The sequence below is a fragment of the Acanthopagrus latus genome, chromosome 19 (assembly GCF_904848185.1).
Source record: "Acanthopagrus latus isolate v.2019 chromosome 19, fAcaLat1.1, whole genome shotgun sequence".
NCBI lineage: Eukaryota > Metazoa > Chordata > Actinopteri > Spariformes > Sparidae > Acanthopagrus > Acanthopagrus latus.
This window is the reverse complement of record NC_051057.1, coordinates 3,685,066-3,698,501: the sequence shown is the minus strand read 5'-3', so window position 1 is coordinate 3,698,501 and position 13,436 is coordinate 3,685,066. Positions and strand designations below refer to the sequence as shown.

General features: G+C 38.9%; 1 protein-coding gene and 1 long non-coding RNA gene across 3 annotated transcripts in view; both read right to left on the bottom strand.

Moving 5' to 3' along the window:
- Nucleotides 1–244: 244 nt before the first annotated feature.
- LOC119009016 lies at nucleotides 245–4,283 on the bottom strand. Of its 2 annotated transcripts, XR_005071607.1 has the most exons (4): nucleotides 1,192–4,283; nucleotides 786–823; nucleotides 575–657; nucleotides 245–472 (listed from the first exon to the last, which is right to left on the bottom strand). It is a non-coding gene; the product is annotated as an uncharacterized LOC119009016 (long non-coding RNA). The 2 variants fall into 2 exon arrangements; XR_005071606.1 differs by having other exon boundaries at nucleotides 245–657.
- A 1,391-nt stretch (nucleotides 4,284–5,674) lies between these two features.
- LOC119008525 (ATP-binding cassette sub-family D member 3-like) overlaps nucleotides 5,675–13,436 on the bottom strand; it is a 43,778-nt gene continuing 36,016 nt past the window's right edge. Inside the window, exons 21-23 of the mRNA XM_037078912.1 lie at nucleotides 10,367–10,471; nucleotides 9,423–9,479; nucleotides 5,675–8,224 (exon numbers count right to left, since the gene is read on the bottom strand). Of these exons, the coding sequence (XP_036934807.1) occupies nucleotides 8,147–8,224; nucleotides 9,423–9,479; nucleotides 10,367–10,471 (240 nt within the window). The 3' untranslated portion in view covers nucleotides 5,675–8,146. The remainder of the gene's footprint in view (nucleotides 8,225–9,422; nucleotides 9,480–10,366; nucleotides 10,472–13,436) is intronic.

Below are 13,436 nucleotides of genomic sequence, written 5' to 3'. Positions count from 1 at the left end.
TTTCTAGTGACAATGCTTGTACATTGTCTTGTTGGTGTATATGTACTTGTCTAATAAACTTAAACCTACACCATCCTCCCAATCCCGTTATTCTATACAGTACTTAGCGGAAACCAAATGGCTGCTTGGTCCAGGTAACCTCCTGAACAATTTAGAATGTATGATGCGATCCTGATATTAGGAAAGAGAGGAATATAGGTGAGACATGATAACTGATGAATATTAAAATGAATAAATGACATGATATTTTTGTAGACCATTTATTCACCACATCAATAAATAGCACAGCAACACAGACTATTTCCTCAAACATGGAAACCTTTAAAAAGTGAAAGAAGACAGAGAAAGAAAGGTGAGAAAGAATAACAATTGATGGACTTGATGATCACAGTACTGCTATCTAGAAAAATGTGGGAAAATAGTTGCATCATATCACAGTACTTGATCTAACAATGAACACTATGATGGGATCCTGAAAAATAGGACACAGAGGAACAGAGATGAGATGAATATTAAAATGTATAAATTAGAGATTGTGATTGAGTGATAGTTTCACATTTTCACATGTACTCACCACATCAATAAACAGTCACCTTAGACCTCCACAGCAGCAACACTCGGCACAGCGACACAGAACATTTCCTCAAACATGGCAACCTTTAAAAAGTGAAATGAGACAAACAGAAAGGTGAGAAAGAATGACACCTGATGGACTTGCTCAGATGATCACAGTACTGGTATCATCAAAAAAAATAGCTGAATCATGTATTCTATACAGAACTTACTTAGAGGAAGGCAGGCTTCCAAAATGAGTGTAAGCATCCTATAATAGACAGTGAGAGTTTAACACTGGAAGGAAATCTCATTGCTTTTAAAGTCATTGTACTACAAATAAAGGCATTATATTCTATTCTGTTCTGTTCTAGGCATTCTCCAGAATTATTAAAATAACAAAACAATCTTATTTGTAAGGGGAAGGTTGTAACACGTTCAAGACACTTAATTACAACCTACCCCACCCCTGTCATCCATTGTTTAGCTAGCTGTATTAGCATGGTGCTTTGACATTAGCAAGGGAGACCTACACCATTCTTTACTAGAGAAACCGTAGTTTGACCTGATATAACTCATACAACGTGATCTACAAGGGGAAAAGCACTAGGAAAAGAAAAAAGAAAGTTACTTTCTTACCTCAGAACTTGATTTTTTTTCTCCTAAGTCTGGGGAAAATGGCACCAACATGTTGAAAATCACCACGTGTGATCGTAAAGGATGTCTGAGGAGACTGAATCTGTCACATGGCTTGTATCTTGTCCCTGTTTGGTGGAATTGGTGATGTTACAACCACCCCCGTGTTTCAACCATACCCGGTCTCCCCTATGCCCGATGGCCAGTCCAGGCGTGATGATAGCTAAAATATCATTGGACTAGAACACTATAGGCAGTGCAACTAAGAGGAACACAGTTATGAAATGAAGAGAACAGACAATGTTGAATAATGTGATGCATTGATTAATAAATAAACATATTTATTAAAATTAAATGTATTTTCTGATGATGCAACAAGCCTTGCTGGCCCAGTTGGCCCACAACTATTAAAATGTTCACACCATTCTGTTACTCTGTTAACAGATACCAAGAAAAGAAACAGAAACCCACCATCACGAACAGTGAAGCTGAGTGAGGTATGGAGAAATTCTCAGACAAAATATAGAGCCAAAAGAAGAAATTGAAATGCATTACTCAACATGACTCCCCCAGATGACACTATCTATGATGAAACATCCAGGTAGACCCAGGTCCAGTCCCAGGTCCTACGTCACCACCACCAAGCCCATCTACGTCACCAACACCAAGCCCACACACTGAAAAGATAAAGAAGCTGAATAAATCATTAAAGAGACTGAAGGATCAGAACAAAATGTTCCAGAGAAAAGTCAGTAAAGAAAATAAGTGGGCTGAGAAATATAGGAAAATATAAGTGTGAGGCAAAACGTAACACAACTAACAGTCACAGAAAATTATCACTTGCCACCCAGGAAAAAGTTAATTAATGAGATCTGGTGGAATCCTTCCTGCTTTTAGATGAAAATAGCCATGTGCTTCCTAGGAAGGAGGACACAGTTGGCAGGAAAGAAAAACAACAAAGATGAGTGCTGACTTCCTCACTAAAGGACTTTATAAGGCCTACATGCAAAAATTTGAAAAAAAGTACCAGCTGTCCTACAGACAGTTTATAACAAATAAAACTTTTTTTATGTCACAGAGGCTAGGTCCAGCGACTGCAACACATGGGCCTGCTGGGAACATGCGAACATCTCACTTCTAACTGATGCTTTTACAAGCAGAGGCTTGATCACGACAAAAAGCCTGTCAGCACTGCCATCACGTCTCACATGTGATACTGAAAATACGGACGGAATACGGAAAATACAAAATGCATGCAACATGTGCACAAAGTGCTGTTATGATGAGCCCAACCTGCAGGACCACAGCCCAGTTGACACTGCAACACAGGAGCAGTGGGAGAAGCAGGATGTTGTAGTGGGAGAGAGATACTACAGAAGAACTGGGTGAAGAAAAAGAAGAGGGGGACTGCTGTGTCCACACACTGTGCGGAGAATTTACTTCGGGTGAAAAATGACAGAGAGGTCAGGCTAGCGAACATTAGCTTGTTAGCTGCAGGGAAACAGACTGTCATCAACTCACTCAGCCTCTTGTACAAAAAACAGCCCTCAGGAGCCCTGTATGGTCTGTAAGCGCCCCCTATAGGCATGAACAGGTTAAACACAGCACCCTGTGAACATCAGTGGCAAAAAAAATACATTCTTACTGATACAAATCTTGCTCATCTTACTTTGTTTCTTTTAAGCACCACAGGGACAGTAGGAGAGCTAACTGGTGTGTTCAACCAGAGGTTCAATGTAATTGCGAGTCATCAGTTAAACTGGCTTCATCAGGTGAAACAGTTCAGACACATCAAGGAGAACATTCATCCCAATGAAATGGGACTTTTCAGAGAACTATGTGTGTAAACTCAACACTGAGATTCAGGTCTTTCATTTAGGTGGCAATAGGCAGCAGGCCACAATGCATACGAGAGTTGCCTACTCTGTCAGTGGCTCCCACTGCTATGCCACCATTTCCCAGTCCTTGCATCATGATGAGTGTGCCGTGTGGGCACACATCAAGCCAGTTATTGCCAATTTCCAAAGATGACATGAAAATGCAATCGACACCCTGCATGTCCTCGGCGATGGGCCAGCAACCCAGTACCAGAATCGATCAAACTGCTTCCTCATGAGCAGCAAATGTCACCATCATGTGGATTGAGGAAGAGCAGATCTCCACCATGGATGAAATGCTCGAGCCCAGTGAGTATAACGTGAGTATAACGTATATAGCTAACTCACTGCAAACAAACATTTCCCTGACAAATAAATCTCTTTCTTTGACTTAAGTGAATAGTGACTCTGCTATGGAGGTGCCTTCTTCTCCATCCAGCTTGCCCACTAGAGAGCCCCAAGCCCAGTCAGTATAAACCCTACATATTTGTAAATTGGGCACACCCAATTTGATGGAGTAGAGCCTAGTTATTGCAATCACTGCAGACAAATGTGTCACTATCATATAAATCTCTCCTTTTGAAGCTCTTCTACTTAGGTGCTGTGTGCATGTGCCCAATCAAGTGCATCAATTGGAGAGGCCCAAGCTGAGGATACAGACACCATCTCAGATGAAGGATACACAGAAGGACAGTTTGTCTTAATTATGATATGTGGGACAAATTGTTGATTGTTAAGTATGGAGGGGCTGCAGGTAAACTGCATGAAACAACTTGGAGAGAAAAAGGGTTTTGTCTGGCCATATAGGCGAGACTGCATTTACTATCAAGATCAGGAAGTTGGCAGTCGGTTTGCTACTCTCTCCAAATTTGACTGGCTTATGCACAATGAAGTCTACATGAATTGATTTATTTATGGATTCAACCAGCTATCCTGTATGTTCATGGTTCATATGATATAAAAATGTGTTTGTTTTGCTTATATCAATACATATAGCAGACCAGTTTTGAAATGAAATGAAATTTGATACACAAACATATGTCCATATGGTTCATACAATATTAAAAAAAAAATGTTTGTTTCATTGTTAAACATCACATAAATCAATAACATTTGAATATTACCTTCCAGCATAAGAATGGTTAAATAGTTCCTGCCATATGAGTTATCAGCACTCACCAATAAGTAGGATAATACATGGTTTACATTGTCTCATGGCAACATTATCATATGGTGTGACGTTCCAAATTGTGAAAATAACATACCTTTATTAATGATACAACCTGAAAATGTTCATGAAATACATAGTGAATAGTATCAGCAAGAGTCACAAATATTTTTATAATTCACTAGCAAGGTTTGTTACAATAAATAGAAAATATGTTGAAAATAATACATAAATGTAATTAATTTTCACTAAACTATAATGGATCATAGTTTAGTTATGATAAATGACTTTGATAAAGTGAGTAAATTAAGAAAGGTATAATCCATTTTCAGTTTATATACAATTATTTTTATGTCACACCATATGACGATTTTAGGCACCAATACAACAAATTGTCACATAATTCTGATTCCAATTGAAAATCTAAAAAACAACATATGTTTCTACAAAGATGAGAGTAAGTAGAACAAAAGTCAAACATTTTTATGCCTGTTTGAAATTTTTGAAAAAACACTTTTTTCTGGTATATGTCACTGACCCACATCCAGATCAAACCGGCTGTATGCCTGGTAGACATATGTATGCCAAGCATTCAAGAGAGGCGTTTGTTATCTCACTTGATGCACAACATGTGTTTGATCAAGTAGAGTGGCCCAACATGATGTCTGTGCTCAAAAAATTTGGATTTCAACCCTCCTTCATAAAATGGATTGAAATAATGTATTCACGACCGACTGCATCAGTTATCACTAATCAGAATATCTCCTCTCCATTTGCTGTTCACCGCGGGACTTGTCAAGGTTGCCCCCTCTCCCCCTTGTTTGCGGTTATCATCGAACCACTTGCTGCTAGTATCAGACAGAGCCCTTTAATCTCTCCCATCGACATGTCTGGCCATAAACATTATCTTTCACTATATGCAGATGACATTCTCTGTATTAGAGCATTTCAGTAGTGTGTGAGAATGTTTCAGTAGTGTTTATGAGAGCTTTTCACACGTATGAATGATACTTTTTCAGTAGTGTATATAAGAGCATTTCACATGCGTGAGAGCGTTTTAGTAGTGTGTATGAGTGAATAATTTTTCAGTTGTTTATGTGAGAGTGTTTCAGTAGTGTATGTAAGATCATTTCACGTGTTTGTGCGAGGTAATTCTGAATAATGTCCCTGATGGGCATTTACATTTTATCTATTTATCTCTGTGTATCTCTATTCATCTCTCACTCTCTAAGAATACAAATTCATTCATTTAGATCTTTATGTTTTCAAAACAAAGTTGAAATACACTGAGTAATGGTAGAGGAGCTGGGAAACAATCTGCATACAGGTACCATACCAGTGATCAACTGACAGAAGCCCTCATACATCGAGCTGATGTAAAATGAGTTATCAACATAATTATCCAGAATTTAACAGGAAACACCCAAGAAGTACATACAACTCTGATAAAAATGTTTTTTTTATTAATGGAAATGCTAATTAGATCATGACAAGAGGAAAGATAATAATAATAACAATCATAAAATAAATCATTTTTATTTTTTGATATTCTCCATGAATGACAAACCCTCAAATGTCAGATAACATGAGCAACAGACCAATGGAAAAGTTTATTGGAACTGAATGACCAGGGAATATTTAACATGGGTGGACAAAAGCATATAACTTTTTTTTTTTTTACCTAAATGGTAAATTTGATTTCATTCAGTTCTGTTCTTCCCCAGGACAATCTAGTGGATCCCCGCAATTACAATTTCATGTTTAACAAAAATGGCAAGGAAAAAGGCCCACATTGATGTCATCATTAAATAGTCCCCAACTTTGTAACTTAAAGCCACAACAGATAAGAGTGGTACTGCAAAATTCATTCATGAGTTCTCACATAAAACTAATATGTTTAAGGCAGTTTTTTTTAGGGCCCAGTACATTTCTGATCGCTGCTATGTTATGAACCATCCAGACCTCTGAGGTCAGTGCCTAACATGGAGAACCCGTGTTAAGTTATTATGCAACACATATCTAGATCACATCTAGAACAAACTCCAAGCCATTTGGTTCCCACAAAAGCCAGCACTTCCACAGCAATCACTTTTTCAATGATAGTTGACCAGGCCTCAAGTCCATTACACTCTGGCAGCTACACCTGATGCAGGGCGTGTCATGCTTCAGGGTCCTTGATGGAAATAAAATATTTTAGGCATTCAGCCATTTAGAACATTGAGTTGCTCTTTTCACACAGAGCTGTCTTATCTCCACATCGGAGGTTCGCCAATTCTCCGCCATTTGTTTGTTCACATGGAACCAAGGTGCACCAGTGAGTAATTTATACAGCAAGCTGGCCCTGCAGATCCAAAAGAGACGTGATGGTACATGTCATGATGATGACGTCTGTGTTATTTTTTACCTTATGTTAACCTCCTGTTAATCTAAACATGGACCTGCTGACTGTATATTGTCATACAGATGCAGTAATAAAGTGTTGTGATGGCGATCCTGATCAACCATGCATCCTGGAAAGTGAAAGTTACGTTTTTCAAGTTACATAATTTCATTCTCGTCATCAGTAAATCAGATGCTGTCTGACTGATGTTTTCTGGGGGAAAGTTCACTGAAGTCTTGGTTGGGAGGGCTGACAATCCCTGTGATTTTTTTTCAAGACAGTAACTACAACAACACAACAGTGGAAGGAGACAAACACTTGGTAAGTTAAATTGTTTTGGCGGGGACGGACAATGCTTTCTTGGGCAGAAATGTGGCGAAGAGTCAGTAGGACATGACAGAGGCTTCTCCATGTTTAACTGCAGTGTTTTTCCTCATACAAGTTGACACTACCAGTTACAGTGTTACTTTTGTTAATTTCCAAACTTCGCACACACAAAAGAGCTGTCCTTCAAACACTCAAGATTCAATGTTGCACTTTTAGCACCTCAAAACACTCATACCAAGCAGCTGGGTCTGGAGTATTTAAAATAGCTGTTCACAAATGTACTTAGTTATGACTGAGTTCAGTTTGTTCTGTATCTCCCAGAGAGTAGCTGTAGTCGACTACTATTTAGGCCTTTTATCACAAGATCAAAGCTTAATTCTTACATGATCTTGAGATTCGTGATTTCATGTCTCATTATTTCATGACAACAGTTTTCCTTACTTCATGGAACATGTAATAGGCCTTTGTTATTATTTGGCCTCAAGAAAGAGAGTGAGCAGTGAACAGAGCTATAATGTCAGAGAAGGGGAGAAGGAACTCGTAACATTTAAGAGAACCACAACTATTTTGGAAGTATATGATAATTTGATACCTCAAAGTGACAAGATAATTAATCAATAAAAATGACAGTCACAAAAGACGAGCCAAAGCTTACTGTATTACTATTGCTATTTCAAGATCTCCATCATTGGCCAGGGCTGCTGTCAACTGTCAGCTGGGCAGTGTGACTTAAATGAGAACCTAAAAGGCAGCCAGAAGCAACACTTGGGTGAGTACACATCTTGGGAGGAACACATTGTGCATACATACTTCAGTATTATTATGCGCAGAACACAGTTTACTATGGGACATGATGCCTCAAAGACAACTGTTGCATCAGATCTCTACACACTATCCTCTGTTACCGTTACAAGCTATGATAGCATGTACAGAAATGATAAAAAATTCTTGTGTTCTTTCACTTTAATTTCAACATCTTTACATCTGTAAAACTACTTTGAAGTTGGCAATGTTAATTACACTTTTTTTTTTTTTACAATCAAACTAAACAAATTAATTGTTAGACAAGTGATTCTTTAAATAACAGGAAACAAATGATTAAAAACATTATTCTCTACTTTTAGCTTTAACTTCTGACTTGAGTGCAAAGAATTAATGGACTGGTTATATCAGAGCAGTGCATTATTTGCTACTGTCAGCAGTCAGTTATGAGCCAAACTCGACAGTTTCCTCTGTGATGGGCTTGAATTCGTAGTTTCCTCTCCCGTCCATGTGGAGATAGTACTATATGTCAAGAGGAAAACAAAAATATTTTCTCAGTAAGGAGGGAAGAAAGAAATACGAAGCAAAAAACAAACACAGCAAGTACAAACTAGCTGAGGGAGTGAAAGTCACAGTTATTTGGGCAAATTGTATTAGTAATAAAATTATACCATAAATAGACAGGCTTAGTCCATGTAAAGTATAGAAGTATGTTCTAGAGAATAAATACAACATATAGACAAGCAGTGGTCTAGCCATCTTCACTAGCAATCAACAATGAAGCAGAGTAAGGGTGCTCCGACTTATTGGCCACCAATCATTACCGGCCTGCATTTGTTCTTAATAGTTTGATTGGTGGTCTCTTTGAAGACTCATCAGGTAAACATGAGACAGTTTCTCTGTGCACCACTAAAACATCATAGCATGCTGCATTTTTTGTGAAGTATGTCAGCTGGGAATAGTTCAAAGTCCAAGTATTATGAGTTGAGAGTTAGACATTTTACATCATTTTACAAAACTTTTTAGCAGATTTTGCAGGTATCAGCAGTAAACAGGTGGTGGAGTGATGGCTCTATGGCACAAAGACATTGGAACAAGGATGGAGACTCAGACTTTTGCAGTCTGGTACGTAACCCCCTATCCATTTTTTTTTCTTGATTGTTTTTTATTTTAGTTTTTCACAGTTTAAAGATAGCTTTTCATTTTGTTTAAAAACCATTAACTGGAGAATAGCCCCCAAAAACTTGACTGGAGCACCCTCAGAGTGCAAAACATTGAAAAGTACAGAAAAGACAATTAAGAATCAAGTACCCTGCATGTCTGAGTGCACTGTACTGCTCTGGCCTGCTATTTGTAACATATTTTATCATCTTTCAACTTCTCATTACAGTCCAACAATTACTGTCATTCTCTGAAAACAGACCCTCTCATGGTCAACCCCATTTCACGCAGAGCTTGGTCAATTGTGTGGATGTGTGAATTCTATGTTATTCAATTTTTCCTCTAGCTGATTCTGTCTTTTCATGTTTTCACAATCTGCTTTGGGTAATGCATGGGCTGATGGGCTGACTGACTGTTGTAGCCTTTCATATCATTATCCTGTTTTGTGTACAACAGGTAAAACTACATTTCTGAAAGCAAATTCTGCTAAGGGAAGGAAACACTAATAATGGGGTATTTCATTTGAACTTGTAAGAATACAGTGACATTCTGTCCCTACCTCATGGTGCTTCCACAGGGACTTCCTGTGGGACACTGTGAACAGGCTGATGCCCACCTGTGGAACAAAATAAACAACAAGTATTAGCCAGCTTGACTTCATACCAGTTCAACATAATTTTCGATTCCGGGTCGCTGCTTGTGTGGTCGTCAGGTTAGCTCGTAGAGTAGTTGATTTGTATGGTTTTGTAAATTTTGTGTATGATTTGTGTTTTTGTTCTCCTATAGACCCACATTTGCCACACTAGACACCAAGGGAGGAAGGGAGAAGGGTGGAATTAGGGCCAGACTTAATAGGAAGAATGTAAATATTAGGTGTTCCACTCAGTCAACATGCACTCATTTCCTCACAAAAAAGACAAGCTGCAAGTCAATGTTAACTGCATGCAGGACTGCCTCCATTCTTGCATTTAAGGAGACGTGGTTAAAAAAGACTGACAGCAATGTCATGTTGCACGAAAAGTGCCAAAAAGAAATACAACATCAGTTATCTGGAATTATTTCGGCTACAAGAAGGATGATATTGACCAAACGTGTTCTGTGCCACAATGAGAGGTAACACAACTAATTTGTCGGACCATTTACGTCAGTACTGTTCTGCTTGTATGTGTGGTCGAAGTAGAATAATCACGGAAACAGGGCTACTTTTCCACTGGCTACTTTATTAGCTGAACTCATGTCTCCTCACGCACCTTCCACGTACATGCACATGTATCTCTAATACACAGAGAGGAGCCATACTCATAACATTCACAAAAAGAGGTAAGATCAGTGCAGTTTAATTGTCCACAAGATAGCAGCAGTGCAGCTATTTAGGTCATCTGTAGTTTTTCACATCGCAATATATATCGCAGGGTTAAAAAAAATTGCAATGTAAGTTTTTTCCAATATCGTGCAGCCAGGGATGTATTGCATTTGTGTGTATGATGAGTAGTTGGGTCATACCGTTCTGCAGTGGCTGTAGATATAATCCTCCACATCCACACTCACTGCACTGGTGCACTCATCCAGAATGGCAAACTGGGGCTTGTGGTAGAAAAGTCTGGCCATCTACATACATAAAGAGAAACAGACACACATCACAATTCAATTGTAATACCAGAATCATTACTTAATACAAAGAGCAAAAATGTTCTGTGTAAATCTATCAAGTCCAGTATTTCTTGCTAATGTGTCACAGAGCCCATAGGCAGGCCTTAGTGCTGGGCGGTATACCAGTTCACACTGAATACCGGTGTATATTTTCGTAATGATATGATTTTTTAAGAATTCTTTATGAATTCTTTTTTTTTTTTCATCCATGGATGATGTCAAGATCAGCAACTGGACAGCTGCTGAGATCCGGGAAATGCTAGCATCTCCATGGTCTCTGTAGCTGTCAGCTTGTTGTAGCAGCAAGCTACTAACAGTCGCTACTTTCAAATTAAAAGCCCTCTTAGACAGAGTGGCAGAGTGCAGCCTTTATCTTGCAGCAAATATGCTGCCTTTTCTATCTAACAGGGGCTAATAATTCCTCTCACAACCAGTAGAAAATGCTGTGAACACCTGATTAGGCATGAAAAAAAAAATACCGTCATATACCCTGAAACCATTTTGAAAAATACCGTGATATACATTTTTGGTCACACCACACAGCACTTGCAGGACTTATTCTTGTTAAAACGTTACCTCTAAAAAGACTTTAATAATAAACTTTGTAAACCCAATGACACACCATAAGTATTTTGGCTTAATGTTTTTGACCCTCAGCCAATATGATGGCCAACAGTGTTATCTGACATGTTCAATAGCGGCCTACTTATCTGATCTGAAACAGACATTTTAATTGACATTCAAAATGACCAACCACAGACTGCTTCTTTGTGGTTTAGAGTATCGTTATGATTTTATCAATACTAACTTATCGGGTCTGTACTCTGTCTATATTCTTATCAGTTCTTTTTCATGACAAATGTAATGCTTCTTAAAAAATACATTATTCTAAAAAAAGACCAAATTCAGGGGGAGTTTTGTTAACATCATGTCAGAAGATCTGGTGAAAGCCACCTCTGTTAATGCTTAACAGGCGCAATGTTTTTGAGGTCATTGAGGGTGAGGGCTGGTCTTGTGTCAATGTCTGTTGCCCCATCGTTATGTGTCACCCCTCACCACCAGGACATAATACAGTTCAAAACTGCCTCTGCCTTTTCATAGCCCTGAGATCAGGTTTTCGTGGTAAAATTGTTTTTGAGCAAACAGTAATGCCATAGTGAAATGCTATGAAAAACTGTCTCTTTTCTTTAATCAACATATCATAATCATTTGTTGAGAATATATTAGGAAACACTAATCAGCGAAATAGTTAAAGCAACATTTGGAAGATCCATGTTGATTTCTTCATCCTGGAGAAAGGCCTTACTGTGCAAAACCCTGATCCTCTACCACGGAGATTAGTTGGTTATCCAGAGCGATTAATTAAGTCACCTTCTCTGTAATATTTTTGGCCATGTTACGGTGTCATGGACAATTCTCTTACATTTTGAAAGTATCCGCGAGCGTTTGCTGCTTCAGTGTCTTTGCCTGTACTCTCGAGTGATCATCACCCGCATCAAATGAGTAGTATTAAATGTAGCTCTGCAAAACGGTCGTATTGCAGACGTTAATGTCACTGTTGGACTGCTTTCAGGCCTGGGTTCACGTTCAAGGTGCTGATTCTGATCAGTGGAAAAATGCCCATATCGGCCCTGATCCTGATCCGACAAATCGGATTTAAGTTAGGATCCCAATCCAACAGATTGGATCAGGACATCCCTATTTCAGACGAGTTTGAAAGACTGACCAGACCTCATTTGTACCACTGATTCCCTCTGTTGCCCACAGACACACTGACACCTCCCTGACAAAAAATAATTTGCATGTTGTGTGACACCTCTGCTGCTACAACTCCATCCTAGGGAAAAACACTGTGTTTACAACAGCAACGTCACTATAAACTTGATAATGTCTCTTAGGAAACAAAACCTAAAATAAAAAAAAAAAAAAAAAAAAAGATAAAAATCTGAAAACACAACATGAGTGAAATTTACAAAGAATGAGGGTCATTGAAATAAGCCCTGCTCCCTTGCTGACGTAATTTATTGCCTGCTTTGATAGAGAGAGAAGCTAGTTTGTCTTAGCCAGCAGTTAAGTAAATACATTTTCCAAATTCTATGATACCAATAAGCAGCAAACTAAGCTGAACAGTTAGACTAGAAACAGGCAACTTTCTTTTAGTAGTAGCTTATCTGTAACAGTTAGTTATAGCCAAGCTAGCATGCCATGCTTTTGTAACACATACCAATGGTGGATGAGAAACTGCAGACAGGGCAAGCTAAAATATCGCTCTCTAAATATAGACATGTTTATACTTGTTAAAGCTAGGGTCTACTATCCTGGAGAGCTATAGCAAGATTTGAAAGTAACACCTCTTCTAAGTTCCATTGCCCCCTGTTACGTGTGGCCAAGTTAGTGCCCTATGTGTGTGTGTGTCCTCTGTCTCCGCCCTGCTCTGCCTTCCTGAGCTCAGGTGTGGGCAATCACCTGAGCAGGTAAAAGGAGGCAGTATCAGGGCGTTGCTCTCTCGCTCTCTCTCTCTCTCATTACAGGTGTGTTGCAGGAGGAGGGAGGCGGCGCTGGCCTCACAGTCTTTTGCTGTTTTCTACTTTGTTGTTGATTTGAGTTTGGGTTTAGTTCCCTGGCCTGTTAGAGTGCCAGGGCTTTGTTGTTTTAATCTGGGTTTGAGTTCCCGGTAGTCCTGTTTTCGTATCTTTTTGTTTTCTTTCTCTAAGTAGGTTTAGTAGTTGATTAGGCAGCTTTAGTTGGGAGGATTCCCCAGATGCGACGGTCATGGCTGGTCTGGGGTCTCCTCTCTCTTTTTTTTCAGTTTGGCCAGGAACTCTTGCCTTTTTCTTTTGTTAAATAAAAACATTTAAACTTGACTGTGTTGAGTCGGTGTCCTTTATATGTTACTGGCCTCTTTTTGTTCGAGTCTTTGGTT